The sequence below is a fragment of the Danio rerio genome, chromosome 4, assembly GCF_052040795.2.
Source record: "Danio rerio strain M-AB ecotype USA chromosome 4, GRCz13ab, whole genome shotgun sequence".
In the NCBI taxonomy this organism is placed as follows: domain Eukaryota; kingdom Metazoa; phylum Chordata; class Actinopteri; order Cypriniformes; family Danionidae; genus Danio; species Danio rerio.
Window position 1 is genome coordinate 16,914,661 of NC_141024.2, and position 15,930 is coordinate 16,930,590.

Here is a 15,930-nt window from a genome sequence, read left to right on the forward strand (position 1 = left end):
TGTGTGTTAGTGTATAAAAGTAACACATTTGAACATTTATTTACATTTTAAACCTATTTACATTAATCTGAAACATTAAAAAAAATTAATACGATACATTGATCAATCCTGAAACAGTCAGTATAATAATAATAATAATAATAATAATAATAATAATATAGTAATAAATTAATTATTAATATAATTAAAAATCACAAACAACAAATGCATGTTTTCAGCTTTACGTTGGTGTTTGGGGGTATTAAACAGTAATTAGTGACAGTGAAATGTCTAAATGCTGCAGTTTAAAACAGTTTGGCCAAATAAAATCCCCCCTATTAGTCTCCTCTTAATGAGCTGAAGGCCTTCAGATGCGGTTTGGACACAAATAGTCAAGTGTTGTGTGATCCTGAGGCCTCAGTACTGCCACAAACAGTCTCACACTGGCAAACACGCACACACACGGCAGTACATGTGCTACTACGATAAGCTCAGACTGAAAGACATCCACTTAATACAACACCGGTGAGCAGGTTAAGATGACACAAATCAAACACTCATGCTAAGGAGACATGTGAGACACACACACACACACACACGCACACACACACACACACACACACACACACACACACACACACACACACACACACACACACACACACACAAATACACTCACACACACACACACGCGCGCGCGCGCGCGCGCGCACACACACACACACACACACACACACACACACACACAAAGTGTCTAATACTGATGGATAAACCTCTTCATTCAGTGATTGATGTCACTTCTTTCATGATGTAACACCACATGGTTCAAGTCATGCTCCATCATCATTCACTGTAACAGTTTAATTAAACTCATCATTTAACGTTGTGTTTAATGTAGTATTATAGGATGCCCATAATATTTATTAAAGTTTTTAGTTATACAGAAAAAAAATTTACGTTTATTTTTTCCGGCGGCTGGGGTGCCAGAAAAAAACTGTAAAATAACAGCCGTTAAATTACAGAAATTTACCATAGAATAACAGACGTTAAATGAAATATTTACCATACAATAATGCCCTTTAAATTACAAAAATTTACTGTAGAATAAAAGCCATTAAATTACAGAAATTTATCGTAAAATATCAGACGTTAAATTACAGAAATTTACTGTAGAATAACAGCTGTTAAATTACTGAAATTTACTCTAAATAACGGCTGTTAAATTACAGAAATTTGCCGTAAAATAACGGACCTTAAATTACAGAAATTTATCGTAGAATAACAGCTGTTAAATTACAGAAATTTACTGTAAAAAAACAACTGTTAAATTAAAGAAATTTACCATAAAATAACTAACAATAAACTACAGAAATCAAAACATTCTCATGGCTATTCATAACTTTTTGATTTAGTGGCTAATTCATATGAATTTGTACGATCTAATTGTTACAATTTTGTATGATTTGCTCATCACCCAATGACGGTTGGGGTTAAGGGTGGGGTTGGGTGCCACGCCTCCTTTTTTTTTCGTACAACTGAACTCCTACGAATTCTTGAGAGTTAGCCACTAAACTGACGTAAAATACTTAAGCTTCCTCGTGAGATCAGGCTGAAAGAAATTTACCATAGAAGAACCGCCATTAAATTACATAAATTTACCATAAAATAACAGACGTTAAATTACAGAAATTTACCATAGAATAACTGCCGTTAAAATACAGAAATTTACCAGAAAATAACTGCCATTAAATTACAGAAATTTACCGTAAAATAACAGATTTTAAGTTACATAAATTTACCATAGAATAACTGCCGTTAAAATACAGAAATTTACCAGAAAATAACTGCCGTTAAATTAGTTAGGACATTCTCCTCTGCACCTGCGAGAAATAACCCTCTCTTTCTTCTTTTATACGCCCAGTCTTTTTATTTATGGACCTGTTTGATGATTTGATGATTGGTGAATGATTGTGGATTAATCAGCTCAAATATGCATTTATTTTCCTCTTTCCTTTTCTGATTTTTTAAAATTAATGTTTTAAAAACAATTGTAAATGAAGAGAATGTTAAAGTGAAAAACTCTCTCTCTCAATTTGGAACACTTGCAAAATTGAAGCTATTGAAGGGAAAAAACAGAGGTTTTGACATTTTTATTGCATTAATTAAATTAAGGATTAGGATGAAAAATCTGATTGACTCACTGGAAATTTACTTGAATTTTTAATTTAAATGGTGTGTGAAAGAAGCTGTTATAAAAAATGTACTGTGCCTTTTGAGTAAATTAAAGACGTTTAAAAGCCTCTCACACACATTCACAACCATACACCGTATTCTCTCTATCTCTCTCACATACACAAAACACACAGAAACGGAGAGAGAGTGAGAGAAGTGTGTGTGAGAGTGTTCTGTAGGAGGGGTGTAAGAACTTAAGATCGATTGACAGTGCAACGTTGAAACAAAACAGTGCGGCACAAATCCTCCACAAGGAGGCACCAGAAAGAAACGAGAGAAAAACCTCTTGGAGACATTCTGAATCTGCGGAATAAATAATGACACACCTGTGTGTGTTTTAATGCATTTACAACACCCGTACTGAATGCGCGGGATCTCAACATATTGGTTTAAAAGTTTATATTATCAATACACTATATACAAAAAAGCTACACTGTAATACAAAAACTTTCACTGCTTTCAAAAGACCTACTTTAACCTAATTTCCCCTTAATGGTGCATTTGATTACCTTAAAGGTGTATATTAGTATATATTATTACATAGTAGTTCCACAAAACAAAACATGCCTGTACATTTTGAAAGATTTTAGACTTTGAGTAATTATTTTTGAGCGGTTATTTCATTGTCATTTTTATCAACAATATTAAGCCAAGCTAAAACTGACCTTAACTTATGATATTTTCTGTTCTGTCTGTTGAGGCGTCTGATTTCATAACTATATATTTACTATAGACTTATCCAGTCTTATGTCATCATCCAATCAGGAAATTATATATATATATATGTTTTCATCTTCACAAAGGCTACTATTAACTAACATCCTAACAGCTAATCCCTGTGTTTAGAGACTCCTCACTCTTTTTAAAAATTTTTAGAAAGTCTGTTTACAGTCGACCCAGAAACCACATGGTGAAATACCACACAATGTCCAATATCATTGTTTAAAAAGTGCTAATTCTGTATCAGACAAAGTAAAAACAATAGCTCAGACTATAAAGTTGAGATGAATTAAAGTAAATGAGAACACACTGGTGTTTTTAATTCAATTTAATGAGTTATGGCTTACAGAAATAAACTATAACCTAATATCTTTGTATTAGACACAATAAAAGGCTACATAAAGGCTTTGAAATGATCTGTTGATTCCCAAAATATGAGTGTTTTAAAGTGTTTCGCTTTGAAATTAGGGTAACACTTTATTTTGATGGTCCATTTGAGTATTAGTAGACTGTCTGCCTAATATCTGTTGATACTGCTCCTTCAACAGACACAGCTATAAGCCAATCAGATTCAAGAATGAGACAGAACAGTTGTATATGTTTATTTATTCATTTTAAAACAAGAAATATAAATTATGACATCAGTTTCATTCTATATAATTTTGATTGATTTGTTAACGTTGTATTTGGTATGGTAGCCAAAAATTGCCAGTAATAATAGTATTGAAGTTGTGCATTTGGTTTTTTTTTTTTTTTTTTTTTTTGGTATTATTATCATGTTTTCAAGTTTTATCAATAATCATTATCAAGTTTTAATGGTCTATTTAAATTTTATTACTTAAATTTTATTTATTAATATGCTTTTGTACAATTTTAGTTAAGTACAGCGCATCCAGAAAATATTCATAGCGCTTCACTTTTTCCACATTTTTTATGTTACTGCCTTATTCCAAAATGGAGTAAATTTAGTTATTTATTCATTAAAAAGACTTTCTGAAATTGTTGCAAATTTATTAAAAATAAAAAACATATAAAATCACTTGTACAGAAGTACCCACAGCCTTGCTATGAAGCTCTAAATTGAGCTCAGGTACATTATGTTCCCACTGATCATTCTTGAGATGTTTCAGCAGCTTAATTGAAGTTGACCTGTGGTAAATTCAGTTGATTGGACATGATTTGAAAAAAGCATACACCTGCCTATATAAAGTCTCATTGCATGTCAAAGTGCATGTCAAAGCATAAACCAAGCATGAAGACAAAGGAATTGTCTGTAGACCTTTGAGTCAGGATTGTCTCGATGCAAAAGGCTGGGGAAGGTTACAGAAACGTTTCTGCTGATCTGAAAGCTCCAATGAGAAAGTGGCCACCATCATGCATAAGAGGAGGATGTTGGAACCACCAGGACTCTTCCTAGAGCTGGCAAGCCATCTAAGCTGAGTGATCGGGGGAGAAGGAACTTAGTCAGGGAGGTGATCAATAACTAGATGGTCACTCTGTCTGAGCTCCAGGGTTCTTCTGTTGAGAGAGGAGAACCTTACAGAAGGACAACCATTTGTGAAGCAAGCCACCAATCAGGCCTGTATGGTAGAGTGGCAAGTGATTATGCCAAAAGGCATCTAAAGGACTCTCAGACCTTAAGAAACAAACTTCTCTGGTCTGATGAGACTAAAATCGACTAAATTGAGACTAAAATTGAACTCTTTGAGTGAATGCCAGGCATTACGTTTAGAGAATAAAAGGCACAGCTCATCACCAGGCTAATACCATCCCTACAGTGATGCATGGTGGTGGCAGCATCATGCTGTGGGGATGTTTTTCAGCAGCAGGAACTGGAAGAATAGTCAGGATAGAAGGAAAGATGAATGCAGCAATGTACAGAGACATCCTGAATGAAAACCTGCTTCAGAGTGCTCTTGACCTCAGACTGGAGTGACGGTTTATCTTCCAGCAGGACAATGACCCAAAGCACACCCCCAAAATATCAATAGAGTAGCTTCACAACAACTCGGTGAATGTCCTTGAGTGGCCCAGCCAGAGCCCAGACCTAGATCCTATTGAACATCCCTGGAGAGATCTGAAAATGACTGTATCGTCGCTTCCCATCCAACCTGATAGAGCTTGAATACTTCCCGGATGCACTGTACATCAAGTCAAAACTATATAAAGATGAGGAAATACTCACTTATTATTTATATACATGCTTGTTGTTTTTGTCAGATAATGGTAACTTAAAAACGGTTTATTTTAGTTTTAGTTTAGTATGACAGTACTGGAATAACTGATGTAAAAAAGTACAAACTGAAACAGTGTTGTTGAGAAACAGAAACCAGAGCTAGCACTTAAACGTGACATTTTTACCTCAGCTCCTCAAGGTCTTCTGCGACTCTAGCATCCATCCCAGAAAGTTTGTCCTGTGTGTTGCATTCAAGTAGCATTCAATTGCATTTACCAGAAAAGCAAGCATGTGCCAGAATAAACCACCCAGTGACAGTTTTCCAGAAAGCACGGTGAGAGATTTGACTGTTTATTTTGTTCAAGACACCTGTGTCGGAGCCCTCATTCGACAGAGAAAGAGAGGAAGAGAGAGAGAGAAAGGGATTACCTTTATTGCTGATATATTAAAGTCCAAACTACTGTAAGTGCTTGTGCTTGAAAGCATTGATAGGGTTCTTTTATACAGCGTTTATATACAGCGTCTATACAAGAGACATTCGCGACTCTCATGAAAGCAAGAGGTGTCCATGTCCACCGTCTCCCTCCCGGTCCTTCCAGACTGAAACACAGACGATCAACAAACACAGAAACACACACACAATCGCACATCACACACCACATTCATCAAGGAAAAGCATGCGTATATGTTGGGGGAATCACTTTCGTGGAAATGACAACAAGTTTATTCTACGGGCAGAGCAGATGAGATCGTGAACACAAATGCCACCAAACAAGAAAAGAACCGAGAACAAAGAGGCTTCCTGTTTTCTCCCATTTCAGAAGGATTTTCAACAGCACAATCCGAACTAGAGCTAAACGAAAAGCAATAACTGCGTACATTCTAGCATACAAGCTCTTGTTAATGGCTGACGTGTGGTAACCCTTGCTGCCCGCTCCACAGGCAGGCGGAGATCATCAACAACATGGCTTCTGTCCAGAAGGTTCAAAACAACCCTCCAAAAATTCTACATTTCGTCCGGGCGATGATGATGATGTGCGCTATTGGATATTCTAAGTGGTCACGGTTTTACTTTCTTTCCTTTTTTTGTTGCAAACTTCAAATAAAATCATACATATTCTGCTCTCTCCTGCAATTTTAGCAACACCGTTTGTATGTTCAGTTCAATACTGATATGATTTGGTCATTTGAAATATCAGGTGATTTCTGTCTAGTAAACTGCATGTTGAAAATAGTAATGTTGCTACTCCTGGTTTCACTCTTAAAAATAAAGATGGAAGATCCAAAAAGAGGATATTTTGGATTCTTAAAGAGGTTTTTCAGTCAAAAGTTCCTTAAAGAACCACTTGATTTAGGTAATGTACAAACAAAAAGGACTACTTTTCATGGCAAACAACTTTTGTTGGATAAAAAAGTTCCATGGAATCATCAACGCCAATAAAGATCCTTTATTTTTAAGAGTGTAACATGAAATGTTTTGGTAATGTTCCTTTAAGGTTATAAAAACAACATATTTGAAAATGTTATTAGTTCATAAAACATCAAAATCTCTCAAATTCATTCAAAATATCTTCATCTGTGTTCTGAACAGGTACATTTCTTAGAAACATAAGGATGAGTGAATGAAGACTTTGAAGATTTTCATTGCGGGTTGATCTGAAAAAACATTTTTAAAACTAGATATTCGGAGAGCATAACGTTTTCACAACTTAATAGGAACATCAGCAAAACATTTGTTTGTATGTTAGCTATGTTTTGAATGGTACTCAGATATGAGATTCGGACTAAATTGTGTGCTTGAAAGGGTTTTGTCAGAGAGGAAGGGGCGGGATGAAAACAGTGACTGAGTCGTCTGATCGGACGCTCTACTTCTTCCTGTAGTTGCCGAGCTGAATGGCCGAGCGGTCGAAGACACAGCGGAAGGTGATTGGCTGCACCTCCCAATAGGGCACTGGATTACTGAACAGGCTAATGCCTGAATACATGGCCTTCTTTGTATTATAGCCTGGTGGGCAGAAGTCTTCTGTTCCCACAGCAGCGATCTTGTTGGAGTGAAGGTAGATCACCTGGAATTGAGAGCATGATGATAACTTCAAAACTTTGAGATCAAAATAAAACAACAATCTATAGAGTCCACTTGTTAAATGTGATGTCATGCGAAGCGGCTACTGGGTACAAGCGCTATTTCAAACTGTATGGGGAGACTCAAATGGTAATAATAAACGTTTACAAAGTGATGTAATACTTTCAAAAAATCATGATCGCAATCTTTAAATCCATGCCTAATATCAGATGGTCAGAAAGTGATACATTTTCTATAAATTGATAAAATGTTGGTATTTGTGATACAGCAAGCTCAGAGTACGCTATTATTTGATTTAAATTCATTTTAATGTGTGATTTGACTAAAATGTGGTCATAAACGAATATTTCCCTTAAATTCAAATAAGTAGTGGCTTGGACCCGGAAACAGTATTCCATTCGTCACGATTACGTCACGACTTCACAAGCGGATGAGGTCACGGCTTTGTCCTAATCCAAATCATACTAACAGAAGCAAAAGGCCAGCTTTTAAGCATATTTAATGGGCAGTGTAGTGTAATTTACTTAAAGTAATTAATTACTAATTATATCATTAAAATTCTATTTAAATTACTTTTCTAATTACTTTGTCTTAAAAGTATCTTTGCTAATCGGTAAGTAATTCGTCACAAAATAATAAACATCCAAATAAATCTCAATGTATAGAATTTAAACACTTGATTTTTTACATTTTGACTCCCTTTTCTAGAATGTTTTGTTTAGTGTTTCTATTTTGTAACACTTATATGTTTGACCACATACAGTTGAAGTCAGAATTATTAAACCCCTTTGAATTTTTATTCATTTATTTATTTTTAATATTTCCCATATGATGTTTACCAGAGCAAGGACATTTTCACAGTATGTCTGATAATATTTTTCTTCAGGAGAAAGTCTTATTTGTTTTATTTAATAAAAAAAATCATTTTAAGGTCAATATTATGAGCCCCTTTAAGCTATATTTTTTTAAATAGTCTACAGAACAAAACATTGTTATACAATAACTTGCCTAATTACCCTAACCCGCTAACCTAGTTAACCTAGTTAAGCCTTTAAATGTCACTTTAAGCTGTATAGAAGTGTCTTGAAAAACATCTAGTCAAATATTATTTACTGTCATCATGGCAAAGATAAAATAAATCAGTTATTAGAGATGAGTTATTAAAACTATTATGATTAGAAATGTGTTGAAAAAATCTTTCAATTAAACAGATATTGGGGAAAAACATACAGGGTGGCTAATAATTTAGGGGGCTAATAGTTCTGACTTAAACTGCACGTATCAAAACACAAAATGCTTCAAACTAATGACACAATATTTTATACATACTTTATATTGACATACATTTCTGAAGTATTTCATTGTTTTTAAGCTTGAGCAATTGTCGGACAATTAAAACCAAGTTAATTGAAAAAATGGAAAATGTCTAAATAACAAAATAATTTGAATTTACAGTACTCTGAATTTATATATAATTAATTGTCATAGACTAATTTCTCAATTTTTTTTTCTTCAGAAAATGCCATTGTCTTTGTTACGATAACCAGCGATCATTCACTGGAGATCGCTGGTTTCCTCTATCATCATTCACTTCACTTCCGCATTCCCCAGGACTACATTTTCATACATGCACTTCTCCCAATCACGCACGCCTGGTCACTCATCTTCCTGATTACATCACCAGCTGAAACCTGTTACAGAGACTGATTACACACAGTATTTAAGCAGCACACACACTCATTCACATTGCCGAGTCTTGTTTACTGTTTGGTGACATTACAACGCGTTATCCTGGTCTTGTTTTCCCGTGTTTTGGTTCTTAGCCCTGTTTATCCTTGTCATCCTGTTTAGCCGCCTGCCTTACGACCTATTGCCTGTTTATTGACTTCGACTCTGGATTTGCCCAAACATACCTGTTCATTCCTGTATTGACCACTGCTTGCCTGACTAAAGAATAAACCTGCATATTGGATCCTACCTTCTGTTGTGGTGTCACTCCCCGGTGTTACAGAAGACTCGGCCACACAATGGATTCAGCGGGTATCAAGATCATGTGTCTGCGTCAGGAAGCCCGGTCTATAGAGGAATACGTGGAGGACTTCATCCAGGTAGCCCATTTAACATCTTTGGATGATTTATGCCTGATGATATTTTTTCGTGGTGGTCTAGCTGAGCCCCTTTATTCATGTATGCCACTACATGAGCCCCACTGGACAATAAGGCATTACGTAGACTTGGCATTGCAAATAAGTGGGTCCCCCTTCACCGTAGGCGAGGTGGAGGACACCCCTAAATATTTTTTGGGGGGGGGCAAAGGACAGCAAGACCCGATGGCAACGGGGCTTGCTGCTCATTCCACCACCACACACCCAGCTCAGAAAATGGCCGCATCTAGTCCTCCAGCTTACAAGATGGCTGCTCCAGCTCACAAGATGGCCGCCTCTAGTCCTCCAGCTTGCAAGATGGCCACCTCCAGTCTTCCAGCTTGCAAGATGGCTGCTCCAGCTCACAAGATGGCCGACTCCAGTCCTCCAGCTCACAAGATGGCAGACTCCAGTCCTCCAGCACACAAGATGGCCGACTCCAGTCCTCCAGCTCACAAGATGGCCGACTCCAGTCCTCCAGCTCACAAGATGGCCGACTCCAGTCCTCCAGCTCACAAGATGGCCGACTCCAGTCCTCCAGCTCACAAGATGGCCGACTCCAGTCCTCCAGCTCACAAGATGGCCGACTCCAGTCCTCCAGCTCACAAGATGGCCGACTCCAGTCCTCCAGCTCACAAGATGGCCGACTCCAGTCCTCCAGCTCACAAGATGGCCGACTCCAGTCCTCCAGCTCACAAGATGGCCGACTCCAGTCCTCCAGCTCACAAGATGACTGCCTCCAGCCCTCCAACTCACAATGTGGTAAGCGCCAATCTGCCACCAGCTCACAAGATGGCTTCTAGTTCCGAGTCCGTTCCTGTCCTTGTTCCTGTTCTAGTTCCTAAAATGCCATCAACTGAGCCCCCAGAATGGCCACCACCACCTGAGTTGCCAGAGCTGATGCCACCACCAGAGCTGTTACTACCAGAGCTGCCACCGCCACCTCCAGAGCTGCCACCGCCACCTCCAGAGCTGCCAGACCCGCCAGAGCTGCCAGACCCTCCAGAGCTGCCAGACCCTCCAGAGCTGCCAGACCCTCCAGAGCTGCCAGACCCTCCAGAGCTGCCAGACCCTCCAGGGCTGCCAGACCCTCCAGAGCTGCCAGACCCTCCAGAGCTGCCAGACCCTCCAGAGCTGCCAGACCCTCCAGAGCTGCCAGACCCTCCAGAGCTGCCAGACCCTCCAGAGCTGCCAGACCCTCCAGAGCTGCCAGACCCTCCAGAGCTGCCAGACCCTCCAGAGCTGCCAGACCCTCCAGAGCTGCCAGACCCTCCAGAGCTGCCAGACCCTCCAGAGCTGCCAGACCCTCCAGAGCTGCCAGACCCTCCAGAGCTGCCAGACCCTCCAGTGCTGCCAGACCCTCCAGAGCTACCAAAGCTGCCAGATCCTCCAGAACTGCCAGTGCCGCTGCCGCCAGAGCTGCCAGAGCCACCGCCACCTGAACCTCCAGAATGGCCGCCGCCTCCTGAGCTCGCTGAATGGCCGCCGCCGCCTGAGCTCGCTGAATGGCCGCCGCCGCCTGAGCTCGCTGAATGGCCGCCGCCGCCTGAGCTCGCTGAATGGCCGCCGCCGCCTGAGCTCGCTGAATGGCCGCCGCCGCCTGAGCTCGCTGAATGGCCGCCGCCGCCTGAGCTCGCTGAATGGCCGCCGCCGCCTGAGCTCCCTGAATGGCCGCCGCCTCCTGAGCTCCCTGAACGGCCGCCGCCTCCTGAGCTTCCTGAACGGCCGCCGCCTCCTGAGCTTCCTGAACGGCCGCCGCCTCCTGAACTCCCTGAACGGCCGCCGCCTCCTGAACTCCCTGAACGGCCGCCGCCTCCTGAACTCCCTGAACGGCCGCCGCCTCCTGAACTCCCTGAACGGCCGCCGCCTCCTGAACTCCCTGAACGGCCGCCGCCTCCTGAACTCCCTGAACGGCCGCCGCCTCCTGAACTCCCTGAACGGCCGCCGCCTCCTGAACTCCCTGAACGGCCGCCGCCGCCTGAACTCCCTGAACGGCCGCCGCCGCCTGAACTCCCTGAACGGCCGCCGCCGCCTGAACTCCCTGAACGGCCGCCGCCGCCTGAACTCCCTGAACGGCCACCGCCTCCTGAACTCCCTGAACGGCCGCCGCCTCCTGAACTCCCTGAACGGCCGCCGCCTCCTGAACTCCCTGAACGGCCGCCGCCTCCTGAACTCCCTGAACGGCCGCCGCCTCCTGAACTCCCTGAACGGCCGCCGCCGCCTGAACTCCCTGAACGGCCGCCGCCTCCTGAACTCCCTGAACGGCCGCCGCCTCCTGAACTCCCTGAACGGCCGCCGCCTCCTGAACTCCCTGAACGGCCGCCGCCTCCTGAACTCCCTGAACGGCCGCCGCCTCCTGAACTCCCTGAACGGCCGCCGCCTCCTGAACTCCCTGAACGGCCGCCGCCTCCTGAACTCCCTGAACGGCCGCCGCCTCCTGAACTCCCTGAACGGCCGCCGCCGCCTGAACTCCCTGAACGGCCGCCGCCGCCTGAACTCCCTGAACGGCCGCCGCCGCCTGAACTCCCTGAACGGCCGCCGCCGCCTGAACTCCCTGAACGGCCACCGCCTCCTAAGCTTCCTCAACGGTCGCAGCCTCATGATCCAGGGCCACTGCAGTTCCACGCTCCAGGCCCTCCGCAGTTCCACGCTCCAGGCCCTCCGCAGTTCCACGCTCCAGGCCCTCCGCAGCTCCACGCTCCGGGTCCTCCGCAGCTCCACGCTCCGGGTCCTCCGCAGCTCCACGCTCCGGGTCCTCCGCAGCTCCACGCTCCGGGCCCTCCGCAGCTCCACGCTCCGGGCCCTCCGCAGCTCCACGCTCCGGGCCCTCCGCAGCTCCACGCTCCGGGCCCTCCGCAGCTCCACGCTCCGGGCCCTCCGCAGCTCCACGCTCCAGGCCCTCCGCAGCTCCACGCTCCAGGCCCTCCGCAGCTCCATGCTCCAGTCCTGCCCCCGCTGCATGGTCCTGGCCCTCCATCCCTCCCCCTGTTCCGCCTCCGCTCCACCTCCCACCTGAACTGTATTTGGATCGTCTGGAAGCCGCTCTTTAGAGGGGGGGCTATGTTACGATAACCAGCGATCATTCACTGGAGATCGCTGGTTTCCTCTATCATCATTCACTTCACTTCCGCATTCCCCAGGACTACATTTTCATACATGCACTTCTCCCAATCACGCACGCCTGGTCACTCATCTTCCTGATTACATCACCAGCTGAAACCTGTTACAGAGACTGATTACACACAGTATTTAAGCAGCACACACACTCATTCACATTGCCGAGTCTTGTTTACTGTTTGGTGACATTACAACGCGTTATCCTGGTCTTGTTTTCCCGTGTTTTGGTTCTTAGCCCTGTTTATCCTTGTCATCCTGTTTAGCCGCCTGCCTTACGACCTATTGCCTGTTTATTGACTTCGACTCTGGATTTGCCCAAACATACCTGTTCATTCCTGTATTGACCACTGCTTGCCTGACTAAAGAATAAACCTGCATATTGGATCCTACCTTCTGTTGTGGTGTCACTCCCCGGCGTTACAGTCTTGATAAATGTCAGCTTTGATTTTAAAATAAATATATTGGTAACACTTTATTTTGATGGTCCATTTGAGTATTAGTAGACTGTCTGCTGATTCTGCTCCTTCAACAGACATTTAACTGACTATAAGAAACTTACAAGTACATGTCAACTTACACTAACCCTAACCCCAACCCAACAGTCTACTTATAATCTAATGAGAATTAGTTGGCATGTTGACGCAATGTAACTTAATTTCAACAAACGGACCATCAAAATAAAGTGTGACCAATACATTCTGCAAAATAAATATTACTCTGCTTCTCTGAATTCAATTTATATAGAACTGTTGAAATTACATACAGTATTTAAAGCAAGTAACTTATAAGTAATTCATTGTAATAAAATTACCTAAAAATGACAAGTAATCCCTTTTGTTATATTTTAAGCAGTTACACCCAACACAGCTCATGGATAACATTTATTCTGAAATATGGTAAAAAAAAAAAAAAAATGAGATGAAAGAACACTAAAAATCAACACTGTCTAACTGTGATCTGCACTGTGTACTGTATGTGTAAATAGTCTGTTATCTTGTGTGAGGTCTGTCACCTGAATGTATTTGTGGTCTGCTAGGCCAGCTGGGACAGCAGTGAGTGCGTTATTTTCCAGGTGAAGTTCCCTCAGGTGAGGCACGTTGGCCAGAGAGCCGTTCTCCACCACGCTGATCTCATTGTGGCTCAGACCAAGCCTACAAACACATACAGGTTTTAATATCATTTAGCAAAACTGAAAAAAAATAATCATTAACTGAAGTAAATAGCAAACCACTAGTATACAAACAAAAATAATAATAAAATGGTTACAAATTAGTTAAATACATTTAACTAAAAAGAAAAAAAAAACGTGCCCCTTTAACTGAAAATAAAACAAAACAATAATTTTGTGAAATATTTTTACAAATATTTGTATTGAATTTTTAAAATGTGGTGAAAGTCAAATGAAATGTTTTTTTGAAACAATATACTTGCTTGTATTTAACAAATTAATTTATTGTAACTTTGATGAATAAAAGTATTCATTTTTTAAATAAAAGATTTATGTTAATGTTGCCCTAAAATATTTTAAAAAAAAAACAATAAAAAAAACTGCATAAGCTTACAACTGCAAAACTTTGAAAAACTGATACAAGGAAACTGAAAATAAAAATCAATACATTGTAAAACCCTTTAAGTTAAAAGAAATAATTCTAATAAGTGCTGTAAACTTAATCCATGAGTAAACGGAGCATTTTGAGCACAGTAAAACTTAATAAATGAAGAGAACCCAAACCAACTGAGTACTGTAAAACCCAATAAGTTAAGGCAACTCAAACCGTTTGAGGAGACCGATTGCTATAAGCCATTTGAGTAAAAAAAAAAAAAAAAAAACTAATCTATATGAGAACTGTGAACTTACTCCATTTAAGTTAATGTGATGAGGTATTTAATTAACCCATTAACTTCAACACTGAGTTCAAAACTCTTTTCAAATGACTAGAATGAACTTTCAGTACATTTTGAGTTATTTCATTTGATAAAGTTGACTGTTGGGTTTTACAGTGTACGAAAAAACGAAAAAGTACAAAAAAATTCCTATTAAACATGATCAGGATTGTGAGCCCGACATCCCAACAATTCTCCATTTTTCCCATGAAGCAGTCTCTATTTGAGTCAATACTGTTTTATAACATCTCGGCTGTGTTTCAGTTTCTGCATGTATGGTGGAAAATGTGTGTAATATGAATGTTCTAGTTTCTCAGTGCGATCCAAAGCAAACTGATCCTTGCGCTGATGTCATGGTGTACAATTGAGCCAACAGTCACCTCCAACCAAACCATTCTCATGCAAATTCACAACAAAACTAATGAATTCTGAACTATTGTTTCCCCTGCACTGCACTCTTTCCCTCCTGAGTCAGATTTTCAGATATTGATCACAGTTTCTGTCAAGCCACTTCTATAACCATGAAACAACACAATTTATCTCCAAGTGTTCTCTTTAATTTTGTTATTATTGAGCATTATATATATATATATATATATATATATATATATATATATATATATATATATATATATATATATATATATATATATATATATATATATATATATATATTAAGCAGTATACATTAACATTTAACCAAGTTAAATATTTAAGCTAAATTAATTGTTTTGTGTAGGGACTAAATTAATAATTTTTGTTGACAAAACTAGTGTATTAATTATTCCAGTGGAAAAATATATAGATAGTAAATTTAATCCTTAAAGATTTAAGTGAACAGGGCAATATTGCTATATAACTTGCTATATAATAAGGCAATATTGCTATATAACTTATTTGATCATTATTAAAATGAAATTAAAATAACAGGAAGGTGGCTGCAATCTAATTCACATACAAAACCACAATAAAGAATATTTAGTATATTAGACAATGTATGTTTTAATAAAAAAATCAGTTGTTATTTATTAATTTAGTCTTGAGTATATACATAAGTACATACAAATCTCTACAACGAAGTAAGCTACAATAAAAACGGTCACATTTCTAATGTTTTTAGATACATGTAGCACTGGAAAACTGAAAAACAAATCTGAAATTAAAAGACAATCTAATTTAACGTGGGATCAATTAAACTATATGCTGTAATTTAGATTTGATTTTGGTATTATTGAGCATTATATATATATAGAGCAGTATACATTAACATTTAATCAAGTTAAAACAATAGGTGAACTTGATTATTTTCTGTTGGGACTACATGAATAACTTGTGTTGATATAACTATATAATAGAGGAAAAATATATATAGAGGAAAAATATCTATGTATAGACAGTTTAATTCTAAGTGTTTTACGTAAATAGACTTGGAATACCTGTTAAAGTTTAATCTTCATGTGTTTTTAGAGATTCAGAAGAGTTTTAATTAATATGTTGACTTTTGAGGTCATCACTATGGAGATTAATATTCATGCCTGATTAAAAACCCTAATTACAGTTTTTTTTTTGACTTAATATGACAACTGTGCTCTTGC

The 15,930-nt window shown here is 40.2% G+C and overlaps 1 protein-coding gene across 2 annotated transcripts in view; it reads right to left on the reverse strand.

The window, feature by feature from the left end:
• Positions 1-5,425: 5,425 nt before the first annotated feature.
• The window catches only part of dcn (decorin), a 38,459-nt gene continuing 27,954 nt past the window's right edge, over positions 5,426-15,930 (reverse strand). The window contains exons 7-8 of one of the 2 annotated variants that reach the window (XM_087247538.1): positions 13,464-13,602; positions 5,426-7,173 (exon numbers count right to left, since the gene is read on the reverse strand). In XM_087247538.1, coding sequence (XP_087103664.1) covers positions 6,973-7,173; positions 13,464-13,602 — 340 coding nt within the window. In that variant the 3' untranslated portion in view covers positions 5,426-6,972. 2 annotated transcript variants of the gene reach the window in all.